Genomic DNA, 22,165 nt, shown 5'->3' with positions numbered 1-22,165 from the left:
AATTGAACATGCAAAAGAAATGGACTATCAAAGCTTGGTGTACTGGATGTTTGTATATTTGCTGGCCTGGATTACATGTTTTCATCATTAAACTAGAAGAGCCAATAAAGTGCATGAAGGGAGTTGAATTGAAGGATAATCAGCGAATTGAATTACATTATAAGTTTTTAGTTTATATCAAGTCAACTCTAATAAAATTAACAAACAGAAAGCATGCTAGCAATTGTGATCCATGCAAATAAGTATTAGCTATTTCAGCCTGGGAAGGCGTTTCTTTGACATATATATCCAGGGTTAAAGTTAAGTACAAAGGCCACAACAATATAATGAAAACACTTGGGAGATTAAAAAGAAATGTTGAATATCAAGCAGAAAACCATAACATCTGAGGATGCAATACACTACCCTAGACACATCAGCCAAAAACCATAACAGCTGAGGATGCAATCTTTCTCAACAGAAACTCATAGCAAAACAAAAACTCATAGCAAAACACTCTGAGTTATCTTATTCAACTAATAATTGAATAGTTCTATATTAAAGCAACATTGAATAGGGAATCTTACAATTACTTTCTGCGCTTTTCGGCATACATATCCTCCTCGTTTAAGTGTGTGTGTAGCATTGAATAGTTCTGTATAAGTAGGCTCCTTTCCAAGCTTTTCTTTCTATTCAACAATAGTAGAAATAATACTTAATAAAATTCAATATAAATTTTCTTTCTATTCAAAAATAGGTATCAATTGATTGTATATAACTTACTAGTCTTCTTCTATGTTCGGTGATAGGGATAGAACCTGCAGTGTGTAATGATGGACCTATTCCTCCACAATCTGAGTTCCTATTACGCTTATTCTTCTCACTTATCTTCTTGAATTCATTGCTGTTCCATATGACATGGTATTGGGCCAATACAGGATCAGATATCCATCCTGGTACTCCATTTCCTGATGCCAATCTTGTGCGCACATCACTTAACGCGTCAGCAAGCAATTTAGCAGCCTTTTTCTCAAATATCATCCGAACAGTATCCTCATCATTAGGATCCCATTCATGTCGTTTCTGAAACAAAAAATAGCCTTTTAGCAGCTTTTTTTTTTTTTTTTCAAATATTATCACAAATGTATAATGTATAATGCTTTACCTTGAATTCATTAAACCAAACATCCTTAAGATGTTGAGGAGCAGTTTTAAAAGTATTAACTGCCTCTGGGAATATCCGATTAATGCAAGGCATAATATTTGTGTGCACACTGCTAGGTTCGAATCTGCAATGCATTACAAATTTAGAAACAAATAAAAACAAATGATATTTTGAAAGTACTAAAACACCAGGCACTCAAAACTACTTACGTTGTATTGCCAATAGGATGAATAAAGGTCTTATTGCGACTGCTTAGTTCAGAACTGCTCCTTGATGGTCCTCCTGCCATATAGCTATTACTTGTGCTTGGACCAGTTGATATTGTACGCTCTGAATCAGTATCATGTAACTCTCGTCGCACAATGTTCGGTGGCGTAGGAATCATTTGTATTTGCATATGATCTTCTTCTAAAATAGTCATTGATGGAGGTTGCAATATGAGTTCTTCAGATTGTGGAAGAGCAATTCCTTTACCCTTGCGTTTATTGTTATGCTGAGACATCAGGGTCCTATCATGCTGCTATAAAAATTTAAAAGTTTTATAGGCATATTATGTTCACAAATAAAACAAAGTCAGTTGAAATTAATTCTGCATTTTCCTCCAAAAATAAAGTCTACTTTACAGAATTTAACTCTTGAATTCAACTTGGAAAATAGAACATGAATACACACAAGGAAACTGACTTGAGAAGTTTAGGCATTCAACAAGACAACAAATATTGAACTCCAAAACAAGAAAGCGCACTGAGCTGTTTACTAAACTACCAAAAGCTGAAAACAATCCACTCCTTCAGCAAAAATCATCAGTGAATTCTCATTCAGGAAACGCAGTTGTTTGCAGATAATTGCATCATAAGTAAGAAAATCATGTGCAAAGACAGACCATTTATCAAGAAGATATTTAGAAAAATATAACCAGACAAAAGCAATAATAAATACAATACCACTCTAAAAGATCAACCAGTTCTGAAATAAATATATGAAGAAACATGTTCTAAACGTATAGCTGCAGCATATATAATTTATGTTATGCATGGACAAAGAATACATCACTGACCTCACACCATTCTAAGCAGTTAAGAGCATTCGCATCTAAAAGACGATATAAATTATATAATTTAATTCTGCATTTTCCTCCAAAAATAAAGTCTACTTTACAGGGAAAGATGATATAAATTATAGAGGAAGTTTCTTTTGTGATTTTAAAATGAACTGAAATTCTATCACTAGAAACTCAGATGTGAAAGCCACTATTTATTTAAGTCCTCTATTAAAGCTCCCATAGCCAACTTACCTTAACATTTTGTTCTTTTGAAGCAGATGCAGTTGCAGAATTTCTCAATAGCTGCAATAGAGACACGTAATCAATGTTAACAACACACGTTAACAAGCAGTTAAGAGCATTCACATCTAAAAGACGATATAAATTGTATAATTTAATTCTGCATTTTCCTCCAAAAATAAAGTCTACTTTACAGGGAAAGATGATATAAATTATAGAGGAAGTTTCTTTTGCGATTTTAAAATGAACTGAAATTCTGTCACTAGAAACTCAGATGTGAAAGCCACTATTTATTTAAGTCCTCTATTAAAGCTCCCATAGCCAACTTACCTTAACATTTTGTTCTTTTGAAGCAGATGCAGTTGCAGAATTTCTCAATAGCTGCAATAGAGACACGTAATCAATGTTAACAACACACGTTAACATGCAAATTTGCATAGTTAAAACTGAGCAAAAATGAAAAGTTCAGTCCACTAACGATTATTTGGAATGCAAAAAGATGTCAATGCCACAAAAATGTATGTATAAAAGTCAACATCTGCCAGGCTAAATTTTCTTTGTGGAAATTGGGCACAAGAGAGAGAGAGAGAGAGAGAGAGAGAGAGAGAGAGAGAGAGAGAGAGATAAAAAAAGGAAAAAAATCCGTTTGTATTTGTTTGTTTGTTAAAAGGGTTTGACGGGGAATATGAGAAGTACAGTACAGTGGGGGGAGGGTGTGAGAAAGATACAAACAGGGAATAAACGCAGAAGAAGAAGGTGTGGTGGGAGAAGGAAAACAACCTAAAAAATATGGGGGACAGACTGTGATCACGAGCACCTATGTGGCTTCTTCTTGGCTTTTGGCTTTGGGACTCAGATATATAATGTTGCAGTAAATACTTTCACACCTTTCAACTCACCTCTTTCAGAACAACATATATATAATTCTACCATATGATATGATATGATGCTCTCATAATTAGTTGAATAGAAAACAAAAATTGGGCCATTTGATTATTTTAATGAACACCATATTAAACCTTAATTATTGCAGTATTATTACTATGAAATGAAACAACTATGTATCATTTACCAAGAATCGTGAATTTTCTATGAACAACCAGAAGGGAATGCACACACAAAGCAAGCTTCTTCAGATGATCAATGCTTCATGCAAATTTGCATAGTTAAAACTGAGCAAAAATGAAAAGTTCAGTCCACTAACGATTATTTGGAATGCAAAAAGATGTCAATGCCACAAAAATGTCAAAACAAACATACCTCAAAATCTTGATGTTCCAAACCTTGAGCTTCACATTTTCTCCCCTGCATAGAAGATCTCTATTAATTAACTGCCAACTCTATTCATTAGTAACAAGGTTAAATATTCACAATAACTTAAACAACAAATAACTAAGAGACAATAATACCTTAGATATCTTCTTTCTTCTTCTCATATGTTTTGTTTTAGTACGAGCCTTAGCATCAATTGAAAATTTTCCATGTTTTGCCATTGTACTAGATGCAACCTCAAGTCTTGAGGTCTAGATTCCAAACAATATGAACCCCTGACAACTGTAGGTGTCTAACAGAGAATCAACATAGCTACTTATTTAACATAGACTGCATTATGATCATAACAACTAAAACACTTTATTTGATGAGAATAATGCACCAATATATCATGCAGCTGATAAATGTTGATGATAACACTAAGTGCAGCTCACACATTGGAAGATATAAGAAAGCTTACAGAAGCACTAATATATAAAAATATAAAACACAATGGAATTTGAACTCAAAGGTAAATGGAGGACTGTAGGACTGAAAATATACCACAATGTTTATTTTCTCACTCAGAAACCCTAAACAGAGACTCTGTATAAAACAAAAATAGAAAAACAACAATGTATATTTCTTAATATCTACTCATAAACCCTAAACAGAGACTTAATTTAGTACACTTAGTATATAGCATTGAAAATTTGAGATGCAATTACATTTTGGTTGAGATGCGGATGAAGATGTGGGACTCCCCAGCTTTAGCTTGAAATGACTCCGTTGATGACTCGGTTGAGGTGCGACTCAGTTGAGGATGGCGTCTCCATAGCTTTAGCTTGAGGATGATCCGTAGCTTTGGCTTGAAGATAGTGATTTTGTAACTTCAGATGCGGAGATGATTTAGGGGTGCGAAGAGGATTTAGCGCAACTCTGGCAAGGGAATTTAGGGATGCGGAGAGGATTCATTTCTCAAATTTGAAAATTAATATCTTCCCTTATTACCTTATATAGCCAAGTAGCCAACATGCCTTTTATTTATATTAAATAATAATAATTATTATTATTATTCTATTTTATTTATTTACACACTTACACATTAGTTATTATTATTCACTTTTTTCATCTATCAGAATATCCACCATCTTCATCCTCAAAGTGCTCATCCTCTTCTTCACTATATTCTTCTTTAAACCTTTCCTCTTCATCCTCAAATTGCTCATTCTCTTCTTCACTATATTCTTCTTCAAACCCTTCACTATCTTCTTCTAACCGTTCTTGTCTAACCGGGGGTAATTGCACTTCATCTATTTGTAACGGTTCGTGTACTAAGTTTGTCATTTCTTCTTGAGTTGAAACTTCACCATATCTCTTCAAAGACATGTCAACTTGCTGATAAGTTTCACTATTACTATAAGCTTTGTCGATAGTTCCTCTAGGACGCACATTCAATACCACCAACCAATTTACTTTCTCCTTTATACCTCGTGGGTATGGAATGTAACAAACTTGAGATGCACTTTCTGCAATGATAAACGGATCAAACTTGTTATACCTTCTATTGCATTGCACCTCAGTGATACCATGTTCAGAATTGAATCGTACCCCAATATTAGGTGTTGGGTCAAACCACTCACACTTAAATAAGACAACCTTTTTAATTGGAATATTAGGGTACTCAACCTCAACGACCTCTTGTAATGTGCCAAAAAAGTATGATTCAAGTTGTGCCAAACTTGTTCCCTTAATTGACACACCATAGTTCGAAGTTGACTTTCTAAAACATTGCACTTTGGTTTGAAACTTGAAACCGTTAACAACATACCCAGTGTACATGCTAACCTCCATTAAAGGACCATTTGCCAAATCAATCAGACATTGGTTATGCACATTATTCAATGGATTGTACACCTAATATTAGTAAACAAGTAAGTAATAGTATAACATAAACCTCTCTATAAAGAATACTTTAAAGAATGGAAATTAATATAAATTCTTACGTAATCTTTAAACCATTTTGCAAAATTTCTTTCAACTTCACGATCAATTTGCTCGTCAGTTACATTAGGATTATAACGACGTAAACCTCTCTCATACATCCTACAACCAGACAATGATATTAAAAGCTTCAACAAATAATCCATAAAAAAAAATCTGCTTCAAACTTATTATTATTGTGAAACAAAATCAGTATTCAAACTGATTATTATTGCAAAACTATGGTCAGAAACTTGATAAGAGGAAGTGAATTGTCACTAAAAGCTATTACAAGTGTAAGTATACCAACTGTGAAAGTCATAAAGTTATTTAAATGCACTTCTTATGGACAATTAACAGAGATTCTATTCAAGGGTTCACATGATCATCCAAAAAACACAATTTCCAGAAACCATTAACTTTACATGATCAAGAAGGTAAGAACTAAGAAGCAGAATCACAATCTAGGTGTTGGAATTCACCAGTATCTAGAATATATCAAATTCAGAACTAAGATGGGCATGTTCATGAAATCCAGCATACAAATATACAACTATTGCTATTCAGCTGCTGCTAAAATGAGTCTAAAGAAAAAAGAACCAGCCATCATGTTATTCAACAAATAATCTAGAAAAAAAAAATCACACTGCCCAAACAACATATAATATTCAAATAGAAGCAACAATTAGAAATAGCATTACCTAAATGTGACTTTCCAGAAATTAAAGGGAAAAAAATAGTAAAAGAAATTCAGTCGCAAAGATGCAACATACCTTAAAATAGGTTGAACCTCCTCACAATTTAGTAAGACATATTGATGAGCTATGAAGTGTTCTTCTGCACTTAGATATCTTGTCTTTCGAGCCCCCATTGGTCGGCCTGGGCGATTAAAAATTGACAAAGTAATAGGCACATTTGGGTCAATTCCGCCATCATTTAGATTTCGACCTATTTTTGTCCTTATGCTTTGCACATGATCATCAAAATAAAATGATGCAAAATGTGTTGTTTCCTCAAGTATATATGCATCTACAATTGACCCCTCAACATATCTCTTATTCTTCATTTTGGCCTTCAAGTGATTAAGGAATCTTTCAAATGGATACATCTAACGATACTGTACCGGTCCACCTAAGCGTGCTTCGCACGGGAGATGAATAGGCAAGTGTTCCATGCAATCAAACATTGCTGGAGGGAAAATACGTTCTAACTTACACAAGGTAAGAACAATGGAATCTTCCATTTCACATATTTTGTCTAGCCAGAGGGATGTTGAGCAAAGATTACGAAAGAATACACTTAACTCGGCTAAAGGTTTCCAATGACAACTTGGTAAAAACATGAAGGCAATTGGCAACAAAAACTGCATAAAAATATGACAGTCATGACTTTTCATCCCAATTAATTTGATGATGTAGAATCAACACACGTAGCTAAATTAGAAGAAAACCCATTAGGAAGTTTCAAAGCCTGTAACCAATCATAAACAGCCAACTGATTATTTTTCTGCAAAGTGTAACTTGCTTTGGGCATAAGAAAACATCCATTTTGTTCCACCAACTCTAGTTGTGACTGATGTGGATAAATAAAGCGTATATAAAAAGTAGATTGATGTAAGGTCGAATACAGTGGGTTAGGAGAAGACCGATCGTAAATGATGACCGGGAACCTCTCTAGCCTAGCTTGTGGAAATCTCCAAAAGTCCTTCTCACTAGCATTTAATGCAGTATTTATAAGAGCCATGGGGAACCGCGTCCGGTCTTCCGGCATGTCGGACGCGTGGCGCGCATGCACCGGGTGGAGAGGCGGCCAGCAGGTAACCGTACACGTGGCGCGAAGCCTCTGCTACTGACAGGGCTCCCATCCTGCCGATCGTACGTCCCGATCCCCATCACCCGCCCCAGGGTCCTTTGGGAGCGCCCTTGCTAAGAGGACGACCGGGCGACCGGGCAAGGCTTGCTGGTCGTACTTGACCGGGACATACGGTCGGGTCGGTACGGCGCTCTGTATGACCGGTGTATATTCCCCATCATATCGCCCCCAGCCCGAGGCCCGACGGTGCCCGCCGGGGGGGGGGGGGGGGCACAGGCTGACTTAGACTCTCCTTAGGGCGCGCTGGATGAACGGGCTGCATAGGGCGAGTTACGACGGAGGCGTGCGTAGGTCATAGCCCGCCACGTGTCGGTCATCTACGAGTCTTGGGATCCGGGTCTGGCGTGCTGTGGAAGCTTTCTTTTTCCCGCCTTTTCTCGCTTCTATAAGTAAGGGCTTGGGGTCCCATTGAGAACTTTTCGCAACTTCAGCGAACTTCAGAGCTTCCCGGCTGTTTCTGCTTCCACCTCCGGAGCTTAGAGCGGTTGTCGCCACCAGGCCTTCTAAGCGGTAAGCCTTATCTCTAACTTTATTACGCTTGTAGTTCTATAGCCCTTTAGACGTAGGTTAAGACCCGAACCGAGAGCCCGTACTGAGACGCCCCCCCCCCCCACCTCATTTTCTCTTTAAGGGAGAAGATGTCTAGCTCGGATAGCCAGAACATGTCCGGTCGGGACTACGCGGCCGGGGACGAAGCCGACAAAGCGACGGGCTCCTCGCGAGCGACCACCAACACGGACGCATTCATCGACCGTTATACCGCGCCCGGTTCTCCGCAAGCCCCCGCTGGTCAAGCCAATTCGAACGGGTCCGAAGGGCGGAGCGGTTTCCTAGCCGAGGGTTCCGGCGGTGAGGGCGAGGAGGGCGAGTCCAGCGGGGTTTAGGTGCTGAGCCCCCCTTTGGTCGGGTCATCACGCCCGGGAAAATCGCCCCGGGTGATCTTTAGCAATGCCTCAGGTTCAGGGATGTCCCCCCGGACGGTGGTCGGAGCCCTGCGTCCCGACCTATCCCCTTCGTCGCGTGATCGGCTAGCCTATAGCTTCAGGGACCCGGCTCCAGCGCCGACTTCTGCCCCGGCCGCGTCCACCTCCGGGCGGAAGCTGGTTTTCCTTAGCAGCGAGTCCGTCATAGGCGGGGCGGTAGCCGTCCAGATGAGCATTCTCAGCCGGGCCGAGGCTAAAGAGATTAAGTCAATCATAGGCGGGGCGGTAGCCGTCGACACCGACCGGGCGCTCGGCAACATCGTCGATCGGACGACAGGGGAGTGGCTCGGGCTCCACTTCGACTCCTTGAGGGCTCTGCTGACCTTTCCGTTCAGCCCGTTTCTGCTGATGTTCCTCAAACATTATGGGGTCCTCCCCGGACAGATCACTCCGAACGCCCATCGCATCATCGCGTGCTTCCCGCAAGTCTGCGCTCTGCACGGTCTCGACTGCACGATGGAGCTGTTCGATTTCATCTACTCGGTGCGACCTTTGGCGCCTCGGTATGGGTCCGAGTTTCTTCAGGCTCAATCACACGGTCACCGGTGCAAGATACTCCGCTTACCGGACAACAACCGTGGGTGGAAAGAAAGATTATTCTCCGTCAAGTACGTCTGGGAGTTGCCGGTTCCCTGGGAATGGCCTAGCCACTACTTGGAGCAAGTCACTCCGGACGAGACCCGCGAGCTGGCCGATGCCACGGTGAAGATTTCGTCAGAGTTCTACGACTATCACACCTACAAGACTCCTGAGGCGTTTAAGGCGGCCCGGCTCGAGCCCCCCCGGTACGATCTCCCAGAGAAGTACGAGCCCCGGCGGATTCAGATCACCATCGCCCGGCCACCCCCTCGCCCTTCGGCCGTGCCCGGAGGTTTTATTGTTTACCCGCGTCTCGTTTTGCTCGGTCCCGTTCGACCGGTATTTTAACTTTTTGCTTTCTTTTCAGACATGGGTTTCGACAAAGCTTTCATCGCTGCGCCAGCACCTCCATCCGGGCCCCGGCTGAAGATAGCGCTCGGGGGCAAGAAGAGCGCTGCCGTCGGCTCTTCTTCGGCGGATCCGACCGTTCCCACCGGTCTCCCTCTCAGCATCACTTCGAATCATCCGGCCGAATCCGAGCCGGATTTGCTGGTCATCCGATCTCGCACCCGGAAGGGGAAGGAGCGGGAGGCGGATGACGTGGAGGAGGTCCCTCTTCAGAAGCGCAGCAAACGGGCTAGCCCGCCCACGGACACCCCCGTCATCAATGTCCTGCTGAGCAGGGAACATCCGGCGGCAAAGCTCAACCGGTTGGTCGACATTATCTCGACCGGTGATGACGGGAGGGGGCATACGCTCAACGAGATCGGGGACCAAGGAGCGGCCGATGTCGTGCAGGTATGAGCCTTGCTTCGCCCCCTATTTTATCGCGTTGGTGACTCACTATCCAGCACCGTTTTTCTATTGCAGATAACGCACACTTTGGTAACTCTGTTCCGTCGGGCAAAGGCGACGGAGGACGCTGAAGCCTTCCAGAAGGCCGCCAACCGTCACGAGAAGGATGCTAAGGACGCGCGGCGAAAACTTCGGGCTGCCAACGAACGGTTGGTCAAGGTGGAGAACCGGGCGACGGAGGCCCAGAAGCTGCTGGACAACTCGGAGGCGCTCGTAGCTCGGGTTTGTCGCGACCGGGCTGAGGGTGAGGCATTCTTCCGCCACTTCCTGAAGAACGAGGTCGGAGAGGAACTGGCCTGGACCTTGGCCAAATGGGCTTTTAACTCTGGACAACGCCGGGTTCAGCGGGAGGATCGGGACGCCCTGGCTCAGTCGCTCGACGATGACAATCTGGCCCTGGTCTTGGGGGTTCTACCCGCCGAAGTGCCCGATCCCGGCCCCGAGCCGTTTGATAGCCCCCCCAGCCGCTGGTCAGCCACCTTCCGATGAGCCGCACTCACAGGCTCCTCCCGAAGCATAGACTGTTAGAACGGGAGCCCGGCCCCGTATTTGTGCCGGGCCAAATAGTTTTTGTTGACTGGCATCAGGGAGCCCGACCCCGTTTTGTCGGGCGAAAAAACTTTTTAAGCTAATGGAATGACTTTACGCTTTTTCTAGTTCAATCTTTTGCCCCCAGTGTACCGCCAACTCAACGAGGCCGGGACGGACCCGGGCTCGAGCGCAAGCGTCGACGGACACTTTCGGGTGTACCGCCGACTCAACGAGGCCGGGTCGGACCCGGGCTCGAGCACAAGCGTCGACGGACATTTTCGAGTATACCGCCAACTCAACGAGGCCGGGACGGATCCGGGCTCGAGCGCAAGCGTCGACGGAAACTTTCGAGTGTACCGCCAACTCAACGAGGCCGGGACGGACCCGGGCTCGAGCACAAGCTTCGACGGACACTTACGAGTGTACCGCCAACTCAACGAGGCCGGGACGGACCCGGGCTCGAGCACAAGCGTCGACGGACACTTTCGAGTGTACCGCCAACTCAACGAGGCCGGGACGGCCCCGGGCTCAAGCGCAAGCGTCGACGGACACTTTCGAGTGTACCGCCAACTCACGAGGCCAGGATGGACCCGGGCTTTTCCTACCCTCGTAGGGCTTTTTGGCCTAACGGCCTTGCCGGGACGGACCCGTGCTTCGCCTACCCTCGTAGGGCTTTTTGGCCTGACGGCCTTGCTGGGACGGGCCCGGGCTTTGCCTACCCTCGTAGGGCTTTTTTGGCCTAACGGCATTGTCGGGACGGACCCGGACTTTGCCTACCCTCGTAGGGCTTTTTGGCCTGACGGCCTTGCCGGGACGGGCTTTGCCTACCCTCGTAGGGCTTTTTGACCTGACGGCCTTGCCGGGACGGACCCGGACTTTGCCTACCCTCGTAGGGCTTTTTGGCCTGACGGCCTTGCCGGGACGGACCCGGGCTTTGCCTACCCTCGTAGGGCTTTTTGGCCTGACGACCTTGCCGGGACGGACCCGGGCTTCGCCTACCATCGTAGGGCTTTTTGGCCTGACGGCCTTGCCGGGACGGACCCGGGCTTCGCCTACCCTCGTAGGGCTTTTTGGCCTGACGGCCTTGCCGGGACGGGCCCGCGCTTTGCCTACCCTCGTAGGGCTTTTTGGCCTGACGGCCTTGCCGGGACGGGCTTTGCCTACCCTCGTAGGGCTTTTTGACCTGACGGCCTTGCCGGGACGGACCCGGACTTTGCCTACCCTCGTAGGGCTTTTTGGCCTGACGGCCTTGCCGGGACGGACCCGGGCTTTGCCTACCCTCGTAGGGCTTTTTGGCCTGACGACCTTGTCGGGACGGACCCGGGCTTCGCCTACCATCGTAGGGCTTTTTGGCCTGACGGCCTTGCCGGGACGGACCCGGGCTTCGCCTACCCTCGTAGGGCTTTTTGGCCTGACGGCCTTGCCGGGACGGGCCCGCGCTTTGCCTACCCTCGTAGGGCTTTTTTGGCCTGACGGCCTTGCCGGGACGGACCCGGACTTTGCCTACCCTCGTAGGGCTTTTTGGCCTGACGGCCTTGCCGGGACGGACCCGGGCTTTGCCTACCCTCGTAGGGCTTTTTGGCCTGACGACCTTGCCGGGACGGACCCGGGCTTCGCCTACCATCGTAGGGCTTTTTGGCCTGACGGCCTTGCCGGGACGGACCCGGGCTTTGCCTACCCTCATAGGGCTTTTTGGCCTAACGGCCTTGCCGGGACGGACCCGGGCTTCGCCTACCCTCATAGGGCTTTTTGGCCTAACGGCCTTGCCGGGACGGACCCGGGCTTCGCCTACCCTCGTAGGGCTTTACGATGCGCAGGTTTCTGCTTGAAGAGAAAAAATTTCATTACATAACAAGTCGAGCCTGCCGGTACAACGGTTATCCGGCTAGGCTGAGACTACAATGGCGTAGCAATACAACCTAAGGGTTTTTAGCTTAGTGAAAGGGCATTACAATCTCGAGAGTAACAGTGTGTTAGGAAAGAGAACTAGTGGTGGAAGAGCGTGAGATTCTCTGAGTTCCACACTCTATCAACGGTCTTTCCGGTCGTTGTTTGCAGCTTGTAGGTCCCTGGGCGTATGACTGCCGATATCACGTAGGGGCCTTCCCAACTCTGGGATAGCTTCCCGCCTTCCAGCGGGCGACTGGCTTCCCTTTTTCTTAAAACAAAATCACCCACTTGGAAGTATCTTGGTCGGACCCGAGCATCGTGGTATGCCTTTGCCTTCTTCTGGTATTCAATCACCCTCTTAGCAACCTGCTCTCGCTTCTCTTCGACAGAGTCCAGCTCGACCGTCATCATTTCGTCGTTGTTATCGGGGTCAAACTCCTTCTCTCGGGCGGTCGGTAGCTACGCCTCGACCGGTAATCTAGCCTCCGCACCGTAGACCAGTGCAAAGGGAGTCTCTTTGGTCGCCTCTCGTGGGGTTGTTCTATACGCCCATAAGATGTACGGCAGCTCGTCTGCCCAATTTCGTCCTGCCTAATACAACTTCTTCTTCAACCCTTCCAGGATGGTCCGATTGGCGTTCTCGACTTGGTCATTTCCTTGTGGGTACGCGACGGACGACTTCACCGCTTTTGTGCCGATCGTTGCAAGGAAATTTGCAAAGTACGCCCCCTCAAACTGCTTCCCATTGTCCGTGACCAGCTGCACGGGGACTCCGAACCGAGAGACCACATTGCGCCATAGGAACCTGGCGCACTGTTGTGATGTGATGGTTGCCAACGGTTCCGCTTCGACCCACTTTGAGAAGTAGTCGATTGCCACGATGATGAACCTTTTTCGGTCGGCCACTCGGGTGAACGGGCAAACTATGTCAACCCCCCATCTTGCGAATGGGATGGCCGTGCTAACGGGTTGATAGAAGGTAGCCGGTCGACCGGGCACTTTCGCGAAGACCTGACATGCTTTGCACTCCCGGACCACCCTCTTGCAGTCGAGTTGAATCGAGGGCCAGTAGTATCCTATCAACATTATTCTTCTTGCCAAGGCCTTACCGCCCTGGTGTGACGAACAAATCCCAGAATGGAGCTCGGTCATTACCAAGTCGGCCTCAAAGTCGTTAAGACATCTCATCAAAGGGCCACCATACGACCGTCGGTAAAGCTTTCCGTCTATAACCTGGAAACGCGGTGATCTTAGCTTGATTTTGCGAGCCCTTTCCTCGTCGTCGGGGATACGACCGTCGGTCAGGTATTGTGTCAAGTCTGTGATCCAGCTCTCTTCTGTCGGTGCTACCGGGGCGACTTCCAGCGCGTCAATGGCAGCTCGGGTCAGTTCTTCTATGCGGGCTATCTTGGAGATGTGCTCGGGGGCCTCATGTGCGAGCTTAGATAAGACGTCTGCGTCCATGTTTTCTGCCCGGGGAACGTGTTCGACCGCATGGCCTTCGAATTCCGCGAGGATTGCTACCGCTCGGTTTCTGTACTGCACCAACCGGTCCCCGTTAGCCTCGAAATTTCCCAAGACCTGCCCGACTACCAGAGCGGAGTCGGTTCTAGCCCGAACGTATTACGCGCCGAGTCTTCTGACATACTGGAGGCCGGCTATGAACGCTTCGTACTCAGCCTCGTTGTTGGTGGGGGAGAAGGAGAAGATAAGCGTGTGATACAACTTGAACCCTTCCGGGCTGGTGATCACTACACCTCCCCCCGCTCCTCTCTTACTGCTTGAGCCATCTGTTGCTAATTCCCACCACTGTTCGTCCGGGCCCGGCTGAGTTGTCGTCACGATTTCCCGGGCCGTGCATTCCACTACGAAGTCGGCTAATGCCTGGCCTTTGATTGTCGGTCGTGGTTTGTATTCCATGGCGAATTGAGTCAGCATTAGGGCCCACTTGACCAGCCGGCCGGAAGAGTTGGAGTTCCGAAGGACAGACCCGATGGGTTGGTCGGTGAGTACGCGAACTGTCCGGCCTTGGAAATACAGGGTGAGCTTCTTTGCGGCTATGTACAGGACATACACTACCTTTTCCAATCGAGAGTATCGAGTCTCTGCTCCGTTCAGGGCAAGACTGACGTAATAAACCGGCCGTTGGACGTTGTGCTCATCAGTTCTGCAAAGGACCGCACTGACTGCTCGGTCCGACACTCCTAAGTAGACGTCCAGATCCTCTCCGGGCTCCGGTTTGGACAGTACGACCGGCGACATAAGGTACTCTTTTAACTGGTCGAACGCTTCTTGGCATTCTCGATCCCACTTGAAAGCGTTGATTTTCCTCAAGGTTTTGAAAAACGGTAGCGCCCGCTCGGCCAACTTGGACAAGAAACGGCTGAGGGCGGCTTGCCTACCGGTCAGCTGTTGTACCTCCCGGATGGTGGCGGGGGGTTGCATTTCCAAGATCGCCTTGACCTTAGCCGGGTTCGGCTCGATGCCCCTCTTAGTCATCACGAAGCCTAAGAACTTTCCGGTCTGTACCGCAAACGTGCATTTCGCTGGGTTCAACCTCATCTGGTGGTGCCGTAAGATTTCGAAGCAATCCCGGAGGTCCTTGGCATGGTCTTCCCGCTTGAGACTCTTGACGAGCATGTCGTCGATGTATGCCTACATGGTCTTGTTGAGCAGGTTCTCGAACAACATGTTTATCATCCTCTGATACGTGGCCCCCGCGTTGCGTAGGCCGAAGGGCATCACCCGGTAACAGTATAAGCAATCCGGCGTGACGAAGGATGTTTTGGCCTCATCTTCCTCCGCCATCATTATCAGGTGGTAGCCTTTGAAGGCGTCCATGAAGCTCATTAAGTCGGACCCGGCGGTCTCGTCTACCATCTGATGGATACTTGGCAAAGGGCACGGATCAAGCGGACATGCCCGGTTGAGGTCTGTGTAGTCAATACACACGCGCCACGCGGGTGGTTTAGGCACCAGGACGACATTAGCCACCCAGTCCGGGTAAACGACCTCCCTGATGTGTCCAATTGAGCTTAGCGTTCTGACCTCTTGCTGGACGAACTCCCTTCTATCGACCGAGAGGTGTCGTTGTTTCTGCTTGATTGGCCAGGCGACCGGGTTCACCGTGAGGTGGTGGCAAATCGTCGACCGGGCTATCTCGGGCATGTCCTGTGGTCCCCAGGCGAAAATATCGGCGTATTCCCTCAGGACCTCCACGATCGAGCTTCTCAGGTCGAGCGGCAGGGTCGCTCCAATTCGAACGGTCCTTTCAGGGAATTCATCGGATAGTCGGATCTCCTCAACTTCTTCCGCCGGCTCCGGCTGCTCCCTGATTGCGGCCTTATTTCCATTTATTATGGCGTTCACTCGGGACGAGCTGCCTTCGTTTCTCTGAACCGCCTTGACATAGCATTTCCGAGCGGAACGGGTGTCGCCCCTTAGTACGCCAACCCCTGCCGGCGTTCGGAACTTCATGCACAGATGTGACATGGATATGATTGCCCCGATTTGAGCGATTCCTGGTCGGCCTAAGATTATGTTGTGGACGCACGCGAGGTTTACCACGATGAACTCCATTTCCGCCCTCGCTACCTTGGGGTATGTACCGACCTCTACGAGTAACCGGATTAGGCCCTCCGGTTCGATGGTGGCGCCCGTAAAACCGGATAGCTGGGTACGGACCGGGGTTAGCCTCTTCTCATCCAACTTCAGCTTCTTGAAGACGTCCAAGTACAGGACGTTCACACTATTGCCCGTATCTACCATTACCCTCTCGACGTCCACGTCGCTAACGTCGAGCGTGACAATTAGGGCTTCAGTCCCATGATCGGGGTTTCGGGGGAGGTCTTCGTCGGTGAAGGCGATAGGTTCGGCCTTCGGGCGTTTTTCCGGTCGAGCTTCTTCTAATAGTTCGACCTGTAGGCTGTGGCACCACCTGTGCCGGTCTTCTGAGCTGTCGCCCCCTTCAGGTCCGCCGAAGATGACATGAATCACCTGCTTGGAACCCGTAGGTCGGTGGTCGTCGTCGGGTTCCTGAGCCTTGTCCTTCTTATCACGACCGGTCCTTTTGAAGAACTTCTTCCATCGTTTCCCTTTGTCTTTCTTCTCTGTGAACTGGGTCAACTCTCCTTCTTTTAGGAGGTCTTCGATCACTTCTTTCAATACTCGGCATTCGTCCGTCGTATGTCCCCGGTTACGGTGGTACGTGCAGAACTTGGAGGTGTCCCGGCCGTCTTGTCCGGGCTCGGGCAACTGGATCAGGTTGCAGCCTTGGGCGTAGTCGAGGATCTCCGTCACGGGCCGGGTGAGCTTGGACAGGTCCCAAGGGGCCTGCTGTCGGTCTCCACGCTTGGGCTCCGGGCGATGGTCGCGCCGGGCCGATCCCGACTCTTGACGCCGTTTCGCGGAGTTGGCCTCCATAGCATTGGCGTGGTCGGTGACCTGGCGGATCGCTTCATCGTAAGACTGCGGAGGGTGGACGATGAAGTCCTGGTATAGAGCCCCGGCTCGGAGGGAATAGTGTAGGACGTTGATAGCTGTTCTATCGTCCATGGGCTCCACTTCTCCAATAGCTTTTTTCCATTTAACCAGGAAGTCGGCCAATGACTCGCCTTCCAGCTGCTTGGCGGCTTTGAGGTGCGTGAAATGCTTCCGGACCGTCCGGGACATTGCGAAGCGGCGGGTGAACTTGGTGGAGAGTTCAGCGAAGCACGTGATGGACCCTGGCTCGAGGGACTTGAACCATTCAGCCGCCCGTCCGGAGAGTGTTGAGAAGAAGGCTCGGCAGATAACGCGGCGTCCGATACGCCCATCATGATCATGTTACCGTAAAAGGAGTTGACATGCTCTTCCGGGTCGGTCTTCCCGGAGTAGTCCTTCGATCCCTGAACCCGAAGGTCTATTGGGTAGGGCTGCCGCATGATGTCGCTGGAGAAAGGGGTCCTCAACAGCTTGGTGTCCAGGGTCGGGACCTGTGAGGTCTGCTCCTGTTTCCATCTGTTGAACTCTTGCCGGACTTGCTCCATGATATCGTGCGGGACCCCGGTCGCCATGTTCGGCGGGTTGTCGCGTCTGAGATTGCTCCTAGAGGAACTTACTTCTTCCGAATCCGCGCCCCGACTGGATGCTGATCGGTCTAGCGACGGCCGTCTGCCTGCTGGTCGAGCTCGCCGGGGGGAATTTGTGGGCTGCAGCCTGTCGAACGCGCTAGTCCGGGGCACGTGGCCTTCCGAGTGGTCGACCGACCCCAAGCGGGTGTGGGCTGGTCTGCGTTGAGGCTGAGGTGCTTCAGGTTGGGGGTTCCATGGCCCTTGTGGCGGCGGCATCCCGCCCCCGTCGTGATCGCTCGCCCCCGGGCCGAAGACGGACGGGGCGACCCGGTAGTTGTGCACCGGGCTATACATGGGATGTGGGTATATCCCCGGCATCGGCTGCTGCGGGTACACCTGGGGGTAGAAACGCGGGGCGTTGGCCCACCATTGATATGTTGGATCCAGGAATCCCGGGACGGCGCCCGGGGCCGGATAGGCGGCCTGGATCGGTATATCCCTATAAACGGCTTCCGCCGGCCCTACGCTTGCCGGTTCTGGCGGCTAGAACGCTCCTTCAGGTGGTTGGTTGAGGTCCATCCGGGTGTTAAGGTGTGCTCGTAGGTCTGGTTGAGCGCCATCGGCGTCTTCGCCGGCGTTGAAGAAGTCCATGAAGGGATACATTTAGTGAGGATCGGTAAAGACGTACTGTTTTCGTACTGGTCCCCACAGACGGCGCCAAATGATGTGGATAAATAAAGCGTATATAAAAAGTAGATTGATGTAAGGTCGAATACAGTGGGTTAGGAGAAGACCGATCGTAAATGATGACCGGGAACCTCTCTAGCCTAGCTTGTGGAAATCTCCAAAAGTCCTTCTCACTAGCATTTAATGCAGTATTTATAAGAGCCATGGGGAACCGCGTCCGGTCTTCCGGCATGTCGGACGCGTGGCGCGCATGCACCGGGTGGAGAGGCGGCCAGCAGGCAACCGTACACGTGGCGCGAAGCCTCTGCTACTGACAGGGCTCCCATCCAGCCGATCGTACGTCCCGGTCCCCGGTCACCCGCCCCAGGGTCCTTTGGGGGCGCCCTTGCTAAGAGGACGACCGGGCGACCGGGCAAGGCTTGCTGGTCGTACTTGACCGGGACATACGGTCGGGTTGGTACGGCGCTCTGTATGACCGGTGTATATTCCCCATCAGTGACCTATTACACACATCTTTCATATCTAGCCGTGCAGTGGATGCGTCTTTATTTTTTGGTGTGCTTTTGACATCCATAATTGTATGAAATATATTGTCAAAAACATTCTTCTCTATATGCATCACGTCTAGATTGTAACGGAGCAAGTTATCCTTCCAATAAGACAAATCCCAAAATATACTTTTTTTCTTCCAATTGTGTGACTGTCCAAACCCATCAATGCGACCAATTGGGCCATCGGTAATCTTTGGAATTTTTTTCACACTATTAAACAACTCATCACCTGTCAAAATTTGTGGCGGTCTTGATTTTTCTACCCGTCGTTTTACAAAATCATCTTGATTTTTCCTCCATGAGTAACTCATAGGAAGAAATTGGCGATGACAATCAAACCAACATGTTTTATGACCATTCTTCAAATAAAAGGACTTAAAGTGGTGAAGACAATATGGACAAGCTAGTTTCCCTGATGTTTGCCATCCAGATAACATACCATATGCAGGGAAATCATTAATGGTCCACATCAATGCAGCACGCATCATAAAATTCTGTTTGAGTGACACGTCATAAGTTAACACACCTGTTTCCCATAACAATTGAAACTCATAAATTAAAGGCTGCAAGTACACATCAATGTTTGTTTTCGGGTTATGCTTCCCAGGGATAATACATGTTAAAAATATGTATGGTGTAGTCATGCACATTGAAGGTGGAAGATTATACGGAACAACCATAACTGGCCAACAAGAATATGGTTTTGCATTAGAACCAAAAGGAGAAAACCCATCAGAACACAAACCCAGTCTGACATTTCGAGGTTCTGATGCGAAATCAGGGTATTTACTATCAAAGTGTTTCCATGCTTCACCATCTGAAGGATGACACATAATACCATTCTCGCGACGATTTTCATAATGCCATCGCATGTGTGAAGCAGAACTGGGTGAAGCATACAAACGCTGCAATCTAGGGATGAGAGGCAAGTAATGCATCCTTTTTTGTGGCACTTCTTTTCCAGATGGTTGTGGTTTAAACCTAGGCTCCCCACAGAACTTACAGTGTTTGTCATTGATATTGGACTTATAGTACAACATACAACTGTTCACACAACAATCAATCTTCTCATAACCGAGACCAAGTTTTGTAAGCAATTTCTTTGAATCGTAATACCTAGAGGGAACTCGATTGTCAGGGCCCATGATACGGTTATTATACTCAAATATCTGATCCATTGCTTGTTGTGGTATGTTAAACGTTGTCTTGATATTCATCATCATGAGTATATATACAATTCTGTTTCTTCAACACAGCTCGATGACAAAGGTTGTTTGGCTGCATTTAACAAATCGTAGAAGTTCTTTGCACTAGTATGTGGCTCTTCATCATGTTCATTTTCCGTAGTAAATGGAATAAATGATGGACCACACATATTGGAGACCATTGCTTCATATCGATTGGTTTCACCATGCCCTTCATTTACCTGTTCATTTACTAAGGGGACAGACTCACCATGACATGTCCAAACCCAATAATCCGGTTCAAAACCATTCTTGTATAAATGGACGCGAACTTCATTTGCTGATAAGTGTACTCTATTTTTACACTTACTACATGGGCATCTAATTTGATTCGACAACTCAAATACGAAAAGTGTACTTGCATAATTAATAAATTCATCAACACCTGTTAAGAACTCATCAGTGTATCCCCTCTTTTTTGGCATCAATCGGTTGTACATCCATTTGCGATGTTCCGGTATATTAGTCATATAAAACAACTATTTTCAATTTGGTATCAAATTGAAACAATAGATAGAAAATAATAAACATTAACTTTATAATATTTTAAAATTTGAAAAATTTTATATTCTCAAATTGTATTAATAATAAAATCATACTAAATAAAATTTTCAATTGTATATATAAAACTTTATTATTTCTAAATGTTCACACTATTTCATATGTTGCTATTTTAATATTAAAACTAATATGAGCAGGTATTCTATAACTTTGTTTAGAAGTTGTTGCTGTGATAATTAAATCCACTTTTACTCCATACTTTTTAGTTCTACACTAAACTAAGCCATCTTATGTCTTAAGTTTACTAACCAATATACTCTTGCATGCTGTTACATTTTTTGTCCCTGGCATTTGCATCCAGCACTTGTAAACTAGCCCAAGTTTTATGTTTTACACTAATTTTCCCTGTCATATTTATCATAATGGCCTCATCCAGTGACTCTAGGTAAGAGGTCACAAGTTTAATTCTCATTCGTCCTTAGATGCACGCTCTATTGTTTTAATATGGGGATAACCATAGAAATTAGTAGAAGTGTCAAATTTGTCTCCTTAGTCAAGTAAATAGTGCAATTTGGGTCCCCTAACTAAAAAAAGGCTACCCTAAAACATCAAAAGAAATCCTTACCTCTACTGGAGATGCAGATATGGATTTGGATACAGCACCCAGCCAAGCATCCACAAAGAAGAGCAAGAAAAAGAAATCTAAATCTGTAGAAGAACAAGAAAAATATGCTGAATTTTCTTTAAGCAAGAATGAATTATTAAGGGAAAAAAAGGTTCAAATCTTTATGGATATAGATAAAATTTTACCAACTAGATGAGTACACAGCCATAATTTCCCTGACTTTACATCACCATAGGGACAACTAGAAGCTTGTCTTACAAAAGGCATAACCCCCCAACCATCCCTCATCCTCAACCATTCAAACCAGAAGTCCCTCGAATAAATATGAAAGGACAAGATTGGGGTTGCTGTCATCACTTAGCCCACTGGGGTTTCAACAAGATATATACAAATCTTTACTTCTCTGTAAGGTTGATGTCATCCAACAAGATTTATACAAATTTTTCTAAATTATTCAATTAACCCAAAATTGGGGTTGCTGCCATGAATGGTCAGTGTATCTATCATGGTATAACATTAAAATAATGCTACTTGTTGATAAACATTTCAAAAAGGAAACTGTATATGATTCAAATATATATTGAAACTATGAAAAATTCCCAGGTTTGGAAAAATCAGTTCAGAAATTTCATCACTTGAATATAAGCAGACTAGGAAGGATAAACACAACTTCTGCAATTAATCTAAAAATGCCCTCTCAAGGATGCATCTGAAGAATCAAAAAAGAAGAAATGGAAAGAGGGAAAAGCAGAAGAAGTTCTAATCTTCATAAATACACAATCTTAGAATGATTCTTAAACTGCCCTCTCAGGGATAGAACCTGAGCAAAACAACACAGGAGCAGAAGAGGGCAGGGATTCACCTAGAATGTGATGCTATTGAGACTGAACACTCACCTTTAGCCGACGATTAGAATGCACTGAGGCACTGAGGCAGCAGAGGGAGGGGATTCACCTAGAAAGCAGATTCATCTCAAAAAATAATTTTGAAATGGGTAGATGCAGAGCAAAGATGAAACTTTATGGGGAGATCCACAGATCCAAGGTGGAGATGGTGATTCCTACGTTGATAACTTCCGGTAATTTGAGGGTAGAAAATTTGAGGATAGGAAAGAGTTGAAGGGTAGAAAGATTGTT

The 22,165-nt window shown here is 46.8% G+C and overlaps 1 protein-coding gene and 1 long non-coding RNA gene across 4 annotated transcripts in view; one reads left to right on the top strand and one right to left on the bottom strand.

The window, feature by feature from the left end:
* The window catches only part of LOC109173337, a 22,433-nt gene extending 22,312 nt beyond the window's left edge, over positions 1 to 121 (top strand). Inside the window, exon 3 of the long non-coding RNA XR_002052880.1 lies at positions 111 to 121. This is a non-coding gene — a long non-coding RNA (uncharacterized LOC109173337). The remainder of the gene's footprint in view (positions 1 to 110) is intronic.
* Positions 1 to 22,165, bottom strand: part of LOC109173336 — a 22,965-nt gene extending 800 nt beyond the window's left edge. The window contains exons 1-11 of one of the 3 annotated variants that reach the window (XM_019322575.1): positions 21,926 to 22,165; positions 21,030 to 21,112; positions 6,434 to 6,539; positions 3,836 to 3,980; positions 3,687 to 3,731; positions 2,757 to 2,807; positions 2,439 to 2,489; positions 1,354 to 1,664; positions 1,145 to 1,268; positions 763 to 1,062; positions 567 to 668 (exon numbers count right to left, since the gene is read on the bottom strand). In XM_019322575.1, coding sequence (XP_019178120.1) covers positions 567 to 668; positions 763 to 1,062; positions 1,145 to 1,268; positions 1,354 to 1,664; positions 2,439 to 2,489; positions 2,757 to 2,807; positions 3,687 to 3,731; positions 3,836 to 3,919 — 1,068 coding nt within the window. In that variant the 5' untranslated portion in view covers positions 3,920 to 3,980; positions 6,434 to 6,539; positions 21,030 to 21,112; positions 21,926 to 22,165. The remainder of the gene's footprint in view (positions 1 to 566; positions 669 to 762; positions 1,063 to 1,144; positions 1,269 to 1,353; positions 1,665 to 2,438; positions 2,490 to 2,756; positions 2,808 to 3,686; positions 3,732 to 3,835; positions 3,981 to 6,433; positions 6,540 to 21,029; positions 21,113 to 21,925) is intronic. The other 2 variants (XM_019322577.1, XM_019322576.1) reach the window with 2 other exon arrangements.

Source organism: Ipomoea nil, unplaced genomic scaffold (assembly GCF_001879475.1).
Source record: "Ipomoea nil cultivar Tokyo-kokei standard unplaced genomic scaffold, Asagao_1.1 scaffold0480, whole genome shotgun sequence".
Classification (NCBI taxonomy): Eukaryota; Viridiplantae; Streptophyta; class Magnoliopsida; order Solanales; family Convolvulaceae; genus Ipomoea; species Ipomoea nil.
The sequence above is the reverse complement of the archived record's forward strand: the minus strand, read 5'-3'. Positions and strand labels throughout refer to the sequence as shown.